Below are 12,450 nucleotides of genomic sequence, written 5' to 3'. Positions count from 1 at the left end.
GGGTAAACAAATGTATAATTTTTAACATGGAATCTATTCATAATATTTTCTTTTGAGTTGGGTGCAGTGTGTGCTTGCAAATAACATGCTAATAGAACTAAATATATTCTCTCTAATACTAATCAATAGTTTAACAGTCAGTTACTTGGACAGTCTTGTGTAAAATTTGTAATCCTGCATAACAATTGTGTAACCCTTTTCACTAACATAAATGAATATTGCCCAGCCCCCCAAAAGTTCACTTTGCTTGTGGGGGATTTTTAAGAAGTAAAATTAGGAATATATGTACTCATTTTGTCAGTTAAACTGGAATTGTTATCTTAAATAAAACAGTGTAATCAATGACCTGTATAGGTACTCCATAAGTGCTATTCAACACTGCCATGATGATCTCTTAACTCATTTGATCCCGGATGTTTTTGTCGTTTTCACCTGAAATGCGAGTAGGAAAGACATTTTGGGGTCTATTTCTGAATACATTATAATACATCGGCTTTCAACAGATTTTCCATGAGACTAATGTAATGCCTAGTTGTATTAGAAACATCATTTTCCATTGGTTATTTTGCTTGCGCATGAGCAGAAGGGTAAAAGTTGGAATTTGTTGAAATTTTTTTTTTTGCTTAATGGACCCATCATTTTCATATGGAGAAAACTGTTTATTCCAAATGCCCACCTTATCCTAGTTTTTGCAAAGGTTCACCTGTCTGTGTGCAGTTCAGACCAGTCTGCCTTAGATCTGAGGCCAAAAGGTCTAAAATCCAGACAAATTCACATTCCGACCACAAGCTAATTTTGGGTGGAAAAAAAACGGGTCCAAAAAGGTAGGTTTTTCCCTCTGTATTTTGTAGTGCAACTTGAACTTCCAGATTATTTGGTATCATTGTAGAGCCATATCTGTCTGTGGTTTTGTAATACCACCCACTTTGGTTTATCTTAAATGACCTTGATGCTGCAGAGTTCGGAAATAGGGTACAGGCTCATCATGCCTACAGGCAGGATTGGGGCCAAATGAGTTAAATCATAGTCTTGCTGAAAAAAAATGAATGACCTCAAAAATATATTTTGTACAGAGTGTTATTTTGAGTACATGATTAACAGTTGTGCAATTTATATATAGGCACTGATGTTAAGATATGTAATTATAAACCAGCGAAACAATTTTGGTTTGGCTTTGTGAGGTGTGACATGAGAGGCTATACATAGTAGCCAGTATATTTGGTGGAGGAAGAACCCAGAAAGACCCTGGGAAGAACTACCAACTCTTGAGGAACTATTGGAAAGCTTTCTCACATACTCACATTGGTCAGTCTGAGAAAACAAAATATGAGAAAGTATTGTATGCTATTGATTTTTATGATAAATTTTTATACAAGATTATCCAGTCCAAAACGTATAAATATATTGTATTGAAAATGTTTTATTTCTATCAAAAACATGAAGAATTGTTCAAACATTGTTTGAACTTTCAAAATAAACAAATTGTTATGAGAAAAAATGACTATGTTGAAATGTTTATTCCATGACTGTATATTTTTGCAGTCAGATTAAGAGTTCACTTAGAAATCATTGGAATTAAAGAACACATTTTCGATCAGTTATGTGCTTCTGTTTGTTGATAAGGTATTAACAAAACAACTAGCACTCTCTCAGCTTGTGCACCTCAAGTAGAAAATAGTGCATATATGTCATTATATGACCTTTTTCTGTGCTTCTTTTCTCTCTCATTAAACAGTTATTTCATTTTTAATTATTTTATAAATTATTATCATGAGACTTCAAAGTTAATGACCCATTTTGGTAATTCAAGGTTAAGTATTTATAATTTTATATACATTTTTCACCACATTTTCAGTATAAATATTTGTCAATTGTATATAATAATTTATAAAGACTTTTAAATACTTTTCCTGAAATTATAAAGACTTTTAAATACTTTTCCTGAAATTTTTGAGGAATATATATTCTTTCTTAATGAGTATAAGTAATTAATTTTTGTGTCATTATTTTTATCATAAGGCCTTGCTCAGAATCAAGATAAAAACTTTAAAGACAGTAAACAGAATTCTTAGATTCTCATTCTTGCTCATTCATTTAGGCAGAAAAGGTCATATATTTGGTTAATATGTACTATTTTCTTTCTCATAGGAAATGACCTGCACTTTGACCCCACCCAGATGCACAGTCAACAACTTCGACATCACAAAGATTCTTCCATTAATTACATAGACTGCTTCTACATTCTCCATCAGATGTACTGGTTCCATAATGAGCTTAAAGTTTAGATAGCACTGTTTGTGGACTGGTTTACACCTAACAAATTGTAAGGTCTTGATGACTGGTTTAAGTGGACTACATTGACTGTATCGATTGCAAAAAAAATGTTTTATGTATTTTCAATGCCAACACAGATTCAGATAATGAGAGAAGTGTTGTGTCACTTGATCAGTTTCATCCCAATTGGTCACCAAAAATGGTCTCAGAGGCTTTTATTTTTGGTATAAAAATGCCCAAGGAACATTTTGTTGTATTTATTCTTTGGTATAATATGAATTGCAAAGTCACTAACAGTCTCTTGACTTCAAGATGGATGCTAATATAGCTAAAAACATTTTGTTGTATTTATTCATTCATGCAGACTAACCCTTGTTTAGCACCATGTATACTTGCTAATAAGTAAGATTCAACTGTAAACTGCACAGAGCCTGATCTGCCATTCTATAATGTGCTGGCAGATCTGGGTCTATACAGATTGTTAATTAGTTATTAGTAGAACAAACAGCATAGACCCATATCTGCCAACATGTTTTGCAATGGCAGATCAGGGTATATGTTTGTTTATGTTACTTGGCTAACTATTACCTTAGACCAATCCAGTGTCTGAATGCTGACACAGTGTTTTAACAGGATCATGACCCCTTTCATAACAATGTCACCGATATCTAATATCAGTGATATATCCAGGTCTTTTCAGTTATCCATGATGTTTGATGCTTATATTGTTTTATTTCCTCCTCCACACTTGTTGCTGATGTGAAGCTTGATAATGGTAACAGTTTATTCAGTTCATCCTGCCTTACGTAATGTTACACTACAGCTTTAACTCTTACTTATCATAAAATCCCTTTTGTCATATGTTCATCAAAGAACAAAGCCTTCATGGGCAATATGGCTGGTATGGCCATGGCTGTGCCAGATTTTAAACCATAAACAAATCCATTCAGATAATCTTTAAAGCAATATGTTTAGAGATCACCCACATACAAGACATGTAATTCAGCACTGAGGTTGTATAACTGCTTCTTTATTGCTTACCCTAGACAATTTCTCCCGCTAATTTACCTATACATTTACCAATACATTGTGAATGGCTGCAGAAAAAAAAGTTTGGTGGCCATGGTTATGTAAAAGGTTTATATAGTAAAACTTGATTGAAAGAGACCACTTGTCTTGAGAAACATTGAGAGATCAGTGACTTCCTGTCCTGAAATACCAGAGACCACCTATCTTGATTGGCTAAATTCTTGATTCAGAAGAGCAGAATTTGTGACAAGTTTTGTTGTAACAAAAGAACAAAACATGTAGTTTTAATTTCCGAAGAGTCTGGTGGGTAGATATTGTATAGATCAAGCTAGATACATTGTTATGGAAATATTTATTTTGCACTTGTGCAATAATTGACTACAGGTTGGAGTTTTATCTCTTCAATCTTTACATGAAAAATTACTTCTGGATGAATGTTTTATAAATGTTATGCATAGAAGAATGGAAGTCTAAATGTAATATTTGGGTCTTTTTCTGAGATCTAAAAATATCAGATGAAAATTTAATGAAATTTTATTGAAAATCTGCATTGACAATTTGAACAGTAATTGAGGTAAAACTATGCTCGAAATTCTGATTTTAAAATCAGTGTTGTTAGTCTGCATTCAGCTTTGAATTATTTTGAAAACAAGGACACATTTGAAGAGAAAATATAGCTTTATCTTGTTCACATTGTTGCCAAGATTGTGTGATGATTATGAATTATGTTGTGGTACCTAATACAGTATATTGTATATGCATTTTTGTATTGCAAACTAATTATTGGCAAAATAAACCTTTCAGTATAACTCGTTTTTTGTCTACTGAACATGTGTTTCTAATCTATCTCAGTTCTTTACCCATCAATAAGTAATTTCTTAGTATCTCTACTACTACTACTATTACACACACACACACACACACACACACACACACACACACAACTGGCAAGTTGATTCTAACTGAAGACCTGGCTCCTCACATTCAGCATGGTTACCATGGTTGCTGTCTTTCAGATTTTTTGCTAAGCCAGTTACTACATGTAAATAAATCACTTGCAATATTGTTCTGATACATGATACAAAATTTATCCTTAGGTCTGATTTGTCCTAAATCAGAACAGGTCCCTATGACATTCATTGTGGCTTGTCTGGCTACTATGGTGGTCATCTTGTCAACCTTGTTATTGTAAACTCCATTTATAACAAACTCAGATGCTGTTTCATATAATATTTGTTCTTGGTTTTGAAAACAATTTTGGATACAGTGATACAATTTTTGTGGTTAGTCACAAGTTTGTTATTGCTACTTCTTGTAAACTACTTGGACAATTGCATATTGAAACTTTAGAAAAACATTCAACCTATTGTCTTGTTGGTCACAGTAGTCATCATGAAATTCTTTTGCTACTCCTCTTGATTGGAATGCCATATCAACATTGGGTTTTCACTAAGAATTCTTATGATGTCTAGTTGGTCTTAAATGAAAATGGTACCAATCTGATGGCCACCATGGCAGCCATCTTGAAAATCTTGTTATTGCTACCTCTCCTTAATGGATGGAAATATCAGCAAGGAGTTTTCACTGAAAGACTTTATGTGATGTCTATTTGGTCACAAATAAAAATGTTGCCACTCTAACAGCCAAGATTGGCCACAATGGCAGGCATCTTAGAATTTTTTTTATTACAACTCAACTTGAAAAGAAAGTTATAGTGATGTGTGGGATTTTTTCAGCTGAAGACTTCTTATGATGTCTAGGTGGTCTTAAATAAAATGTATACCGATCCTATGTCCAATGACCACGACAGCAGCCATCTTCAAAATCTTGAATGGAAAGTCATATCTTGAAAACATGATTACAAATCATCTCCAGATGTATGGTTATACCAAAATGGGATTTTCACTAGACATCTTATGATAACTAGTTAGTCCTAAATGAAAATTATACTAATTTTTAAGCCAGTATGGCTGCCATGTTGACTGTTGTAAAAATCATGTTGTCACTTCTCCCCCAGAATGGATGATCATTATGACAGGGTTTCCACAATGTCCTAAATGAAAATGTTGCCAGTCATACATACAATATGTCATGAGACATTATGACATGGATTTTCACCAAAAGACTTCTAATGATGTCTACTTTGTCCTAAATGAAAATGGTGCTATGCTGACATTCAGTATGTATACCATAGCATCTAATTAGAAAATTTTGTTATCGCTGAAGAATATCAGAAATGGTTGCAACACTTTACTGTTAAAAGGAAAAAATGGTCTTGAATTTCTGGTACTTCTTTTTGCTTAGATCATTAGTCTTTTCATGTGACTCCTAATCTTTCTGGAACTTAACTCTTGAGTCTTTAAAGTATTTCATCCAAACTTGATACACATGTCAAGCAAGTATTAGGTGCCTTTTTATATTTAAAATGTTTAGCATTTTGTATTTTTGTTACACTGGAAACAAAGTGTTGCATGAATAATTGGAGATACTTGACTATAGGGTAATAGCATAAGTACCATAGTGTAAAAACTGAGAGTGCAGGACCATCCGGTCGTTTCATTAGGAGTCATTATTTCTAGATGAGTCTTGCTACAACAAGTAGCTGATCTTCAATGAAATCATTGCTTATCTGAGATAGGAGTCATGGTAGTCATCTCACCTGTCTTGGTAGGGCTACTCCAGTTGAAAAGCTGGAATCATAGTTATCTTAAAATATATTGTTTTTTATAATCCTCTTGACTGTTTGTCATATTTTTATGGAGGTTCATAAAAACATTCCACACAACTGTAGATTGAAACAAGCTATGTTCCCATTCTGCTGCCTTTTTCCTTATTTTGTACTTTGTAAACAACAACACTGAGATATTATAGTTACCTGGAGTATTGGTGTAATTTTGGCTACTATTTATACTTTATTGTTTGAACCTAGTGCTGGACTACCTCATTGCTGGGTAGGTGTAAAATATTTGTTTCACACCCTAGATAAGGTTGCCTTTGACAGGTGTTTCGAGAAGAAGAAAAAAACTATACTTAAATATTTGAAAAAGTTTAATAAATTTTATATGCAATGAGCAGTGACCAAACATGTAAGATTCAGTTTATCATACAATGATAGATATTGACTTTATTTGGCAGACCTGGAGAATAATGTAGTAAAATAAATCTTTGATCACTACACCTTTGTCATACATAAAGAGACTAATTCTGTTTGGAAAATTTTAAAGGAACTAGGATGAAGCAAAAGCATTTACAACTCTCCAAAATCATTAGTAATTTCCCTTGCTTAGGTCATCAATGTCTTTAGATTTCGAAATTTTCAGTGATATCACACTACTTTCATCAGCAACTAAAGGTGATCATGTGACTTATACTGGTCATGCAATATGAGGAGAGTGGTGTAGATGGTTGGTAATTCAAACCCCTTGTGTCTGTTTAGTGCTGGTCTCTGTTGTCATATTTTGATCATCTCCTTCACCTTCCTTTTCCATCTACACCAGGTAATCTTGACAAAATGTTTTATTTAGTCTTCTTCCCTAGCATCATAGGTGTTTTATTCTGCACTGCTATATAAAATACACAGAGTATTTAACTGTTACCTTCTATACATGTACTACTATATAAAATGCACAGGGTGGGTAACGGTTATCTTCTATACATGTACTACTATCTGAAATACACAGTGGGTAACTTATCTTCTATACATGTACTACTGTATAAAATGCACAGTGGGTAACTGTTATCTTCCATACATGTACTACTATATAAAATGCACAGGGTGGGTAACTGTTATCTTCTATACATGTACTATTATATAAAATGCCCAGGGTGGGTAACTGTTATCTTCCATACATGTACTACTATCTGAAATACACAGTGGGTAACTTTTATCTTCTATACATGTACTACTATATAAAATACTCAAAATATTTAACTGTTATCTTCTATACAAGTCTTGCTATATAAAATCAGTGTGGGTAACTGTTATCTTCTATGCATGTACTACTATCTGAAATACACAGTGGGTAATTTTTATCTTCTATACATGTACTACTATATAAAATGCACAGGGTGGGTAACTGTTATCTTCTATACAGGTACTACGATATAAAATGCACAGGGTGGGTAACTGTTATCTTCTATGCATGTACTACTATATAAAATGCACAGGGTGGGTAACTGTTATCTTCCATACATGTACTACTATCTGAAATACACAGTGGGTAACTTTTATCTTCTATGCATGTACTACTATATAAAATGCACAGGGTGGGTAACTGTTATCTTCTATACAAGTACTGCTATATAAAATCAGTGTGGGTAACTGTTATCTTCTATGCATGTATTACTATATAAAATACAAATAGTATTTATATGGTACCTTCTATACAATTACATATACTGCTATATAAAATCATAGTGGGTAACTGTTATCTTCTATATGTGTACTATATAAAATGCACAGAGTGAGTAACTGTTATTTTCTACAGATGTACTACTATATAAAATACACAGTATTTAACTGTTACCTTCTATACAAGTACTGTGTAACAGTACTACAACATGAAATACAAAGAATGGGTAACTGTTATTTTCTATACTTTTATTATTATATACAATATGCAGAATGGGTAACTGTTCTCTTTAATGTTTTAATAATTTCTTTTCAGTGCATTATGTTATTCAGCAAAAATAATTTGTCAACATTTCATAGATATAGAAATCATCAAAATTATTATGTAGACAAAGGCTCAAATGAATAGCTACTACTTACACAGTATCCATTGTGAACAACCTTAGTCATTCATTTGTGATAAAAGCATATACTCATTATATCATATCAGTTAAGTTAATATGTTATGTCATGTACAGCAAATATCATAGCCAAAATTACTGATATTTTCATGCCTTATAAAAAATCCTCTTCAAGGCAGCATAAATAACACTTAAATATGAAAAGTAGCTGCTTCATCATTGTCTTTTAATGAGTTAATTTAATTTATTATTTGTAATCATTTGGATTTTTTTTGTCAGATCAGGGATACACATGGCAGTTGCACTCTAATTACACTCAAAGTCTTTTTCTTCCTTTAGAAAGACACCTGTATTTGTATCTTTCAAGGGGATGAAGATGTTCTGAATGCATTTAGGTGATCCTTTTTTTTGTTCTTTTGTATCATCACATCATTACATGTAACCTACTCCAATCTGTTTCAGTGCTGGGTTTGTGATTTTCTATGACTTTGTTCTGAATTTGGAGCCAACTATAACAGCTACCCGACTCATTGTGGGGCTCCACAGCTCTTCTGCAGTGATGGGAGAACCAACAGTACTCCCTACCGTGTATACAGAGCCAGCTTCCCGCTCAGGCAACTTTTCCTATGGCTTCTGCAATGCACTTATAGGAGCTAAACAGCCAGTACCAAAGTAAGTGTTGGGTGAGGGTGATGTCCTTTATTATACTGGTATTTGAAAAATCAGAAGTTGAGTGTAATGCCAGTTACAGATATGAATATCTATATTTTCCCACATTCCAGAAGCTTTCTGATAATGATGCCTCTTTTTTCTTCCTGTCTCCATTGTTTTTTCACCAGTGTTAACAATAAGTAAGACATAGGTTTCATTCTTCCATTTGTGATGACAGTAGCTACAAATTGTGTGCACTTGCCATAAGGCAGAGCATGTTGTGTTATTATGCTGGTCCATCCATCTGTCTGTCACCAGCTTTATTTCCACACAAGAACTCCAATTGTCACCATCTGCAGTTACCACACTTTGTGGATGGTTTGCATTTGGAGTAAGGAAGACCCATATTGATTTTGAGGTCAAAAGATTCATTGCCAAGGTCATTAACAGAAACAATAACAATGGTTTCCACACAGCAACTCTAGTTCTTCACTATCCACCATTACCAAACATTGCGGATAGCTTGCACCTGGGGTAAGGAAGAATCCTAATGATGTTGGGATCAAAATGTCATTGGTCAAGGTAATAATGATAATAATGAGGACTTTGTATAGTGCCTTATCTTTAGAAGCTCTAAGCGCTTTACAACATTAGACAACACATATAAAATAAAAAATATATAATGATATGATTACAAACACAAACACCATGAAATTAGAAAACGTAGAAAAAACATGCTGAGAATATTTAAGGTAGGAAACATTATTAGGTCTTTAAGTTTGTTCTTGCAGTCAAAATAAGTGAGTTTTGAGAGCACTCTTGAATGTGATCACTGTGTCTTTGTGTCTAAGTTCAGTGTGCAATTCATTCCACGTTGCTGGGCCCTGGTATGCAAAAGAACGCTTGTCCATATGACTTTGTTTTCATAGTGGGAATAATGAGTATACAATTGTCAGAAGAGGAGCGTAAGTATCTTGCTGGTGTGTACACATGGGTGAGGTCGGATAGGTATGTTGGACTAGAGTCCATCAGTGAAATGTAGCACAGAGAACAAATTTTGTGTTTGATTCTGGATCGAATGGATAGCCAGTGTAGGGTACAGAGCAGCGGGGAGGTGTGCTCTGATCATGGTACTCTAAGTATGATCCGAGCAGCTGTGTTTTGAACTTTTTGAAGTTTTTGGAGTAGATATTGAGATGAACCAGAGAGAATTGAGTTACAATAGTCCAGTCTTGAAAGTACTAATGAACACACAAGTGTTTTAGTGACATCAGCTGAAAGATATTTGCGAATTGAGCTGATGCGTCTCAGCTCAAGATATGCAGCCTTGCATATGTTCATGACATGTTGGTGAAATGTGAGAGTACTGTCCAGAGTAACACCTAGGTTTCATACTGATTGTGTGAATTTAATGTTGGTGTTGCTGATATTTATTGTTTGAGGTAAAGGATGTGAATGAGAAAGTCTTTTTGTTGTAATCAGAATGGCCTCAGTTTTATCATCATTTATCTGCAGCTTGTTATATGTCATCCATGATTTCACATCAGAAATGCACCTATCTACACCTTGGATGGTAGCATCAACTTCAGTTGGGTGGCTAGATTTGTATATTTGGGAGCCATCAGCGTACAATTGGTGAGACACTGGATGATGATCTATGACACTTGAGATCGGCTGAGTGTAGAGAATGAAGAGAACAGGTCCAACAACAGAGATCAACTGGGCTGGAGTGTATTCCATTTGCAGACACGGTTTGTGTCCTGTTGACCAAGTAGGACTTGAACCACAGTAAGGCTGTATCATGAATGCCAAATACATGCTGGAGACGGTAAAGTAATATATCATGGTCTGTTGTGTTAAATGCTGCAGACAAATCAAGGAGGGTGAGGACTGTAATCTTTCTGCTATCCAAAGCAGAGAGAATGTCATTAACTACTTTTAGAAGAGTACTTTCAGTACTTTGGCAAGGGCGATATGCAGATTGTACATTGCTAAAAAGACTGTTTGAATTCAGATGAGATACAAGCTGGGATAAAACAACCTTTTCTAAGATTTTTTTTATATGAATGGGAGATTAGAAACTGGGCTGTAGTTCTTTAAATCGTTATGGTCTAGTGTTGGTTTCTTCAGCAGAGGCTTTACAATGGCAGTTTTGAAAAATGATGGGAATTCCCCTGATGAGAGAGAGGTATTAATAACATATGTTAGTGAAGGCAATACTGGATCTAAGCACTCGAGCAGCAGTGATGTTGGAATTGGATTAAGTTCACATGACTTTAATGCACTCTTCATCAGGATTGTATGTACAAAATCCATAGAGGCAGGTTCAAATGCTGCTAATGGTTGCCGCTCAAATTCTGTATCCCAACTGTATGGTGACGACGAGTCAGTTGAAATGGTGGTGTCAAGCTTATCTCTGATAGTTTGTACTTTGTCACGGAAGAAATTTGCAAACATGTCCAGAAGGTCGACTGGAGAGAAGGTAGTTGGATGTGGTGTAGGTTTGTTCCTTGACATTAGCTTGTTAGTAATCTCAAAGAGCTCTTTGCAGTTGGAACTTTCCATGATTTTAGTAGTGTAGTGGGCTGATTTCGCTGCATGGACTATATTTGTGACATTCTTCTTAGCGGCTTCATAGATTTGCTTACGAATAGTGAGTCTGGTGGAAAGCCAAAGCCTTTCAGCTTTATGGCGGTCTTTTTTAGCAGTGCGAAGCTGGTCCCTAACACTGCTATACCATGGAGAACACTTTTGAATTGATACTCTGCACTTGGTAGCTAGAGCATATTTGTCAAGCAATGAACGCAGGCAGTTATCAAGTTGTTCTGCTGTAGGAGGTAAGCAAGTTGTTAGCTTTTCTTGGATGTCATGCATGAATTTGGTTCTATTTATCATACAGATGTTTCTCTTAGTAGCAGATAAAGGTGGAGGGTTAGGGACTGATACATCAAGATGGCATATAATGCATGTATACATCTCCACTATTTTTTGTCACAATGCATCTCCACCTGGCATATGTCACATTACATTCCCAACTACGTGTAACCTGTATCAAAATACTTCAACCATCCAGCTGGATAATTACTCCAAATTGTACACAGGTTCATTTATTAGAACCTTCTAAGGTCATAATCAAGGCTGGGTATATCAAACCCAAGTAAGCAGTCTATTTGTAGCTGATTATCTTAAATTAGAATCTACAGTCGGGGACAAAAATTATCTATGTAAGATATTATTTACAAATGATTACAATCTACAGTCATGTATTAAACCACAGTATAAATATATACATGTATAACATGACCATGTTGGCCATTTTTAGGTTATTCAAGATGAACTGTCTCCCTCTCTCTTCTGGTGATGTCACACTGGCACATCTCCCTAGTAGACAATAGTTGAGATGTAAACATTATTTGTGGATTGACATTTCTCAGATGACTTCTATATTTTTGTATTTATTGAATATTTGCTAACTATATTTATTAAGATGGATAGTAATTGTAACAAATATGTATGCTTACAAATTCTTTGGGGGACCCTGAGTGGCCGAGTGGTCTAAAGCACTCTCTGTTACCGATCACTGCCATCTCACCTCTGACTGCATGGGTTCAAATCTCGGATTCAGCCAATGTGGGTATCTGAGAAAGCTTGCCAATAGCTTCTCGTGGGTCGGTGGTTCTTTCTGGGGTTTTCCCAGGTTCTTCCTCCACCATTAATACTGGCTGCCATGTATAGCCTATTGTG

General features: G+C 34.8%; 1 protein-coding gene across 6 annotated transcripts in view; it reads left to right on the top strand.

The window, feature by feature from the left end:
• LOC149807406 (uncharacterized) overlaps positions 1–12,450 on the top strand; it is a 223,339-nt gene that overhangs the window by 130,501 nt on the left and 80,388 nt on the right. For all 6 annotated transcript variants that reach the window (XR_016422584.1, XM_089966453.1, XM_089966445.1 and 3 more), the window contains one exon: positions 8,518–8,727. Coding sequence is in view for 5 of the 6 variants with exons in the window: in XM_089966453.1 (XP_089822579.1) it covers positions 8,518–8,727 (210 nt within the window). In the remaining variant the exon portion in view is untranslated. The remainder of the gene's footprint in view (positions 1–8,517; positions 8,728–12,450) is intronic.

Source organism: Sinohyriopsis cumingii, chromosome 1 (assembly GCF_028554795.1).
Source record: "Sinohyriopsis cumingii isolate HCF-2022 chromosome 1, ASM2855479v2, whole genome shotgun sequence".
Taxonomy (NCBI): Eukaryota; Metazoa; Mollusca; class Bivalvia; order Unionida; family Unionidae; genus Sinohyriopsis; species Sinohyriopsis cumingii.
This window is presented reverse-complemented; position numbering and strand designations above follow the sequence as displayed.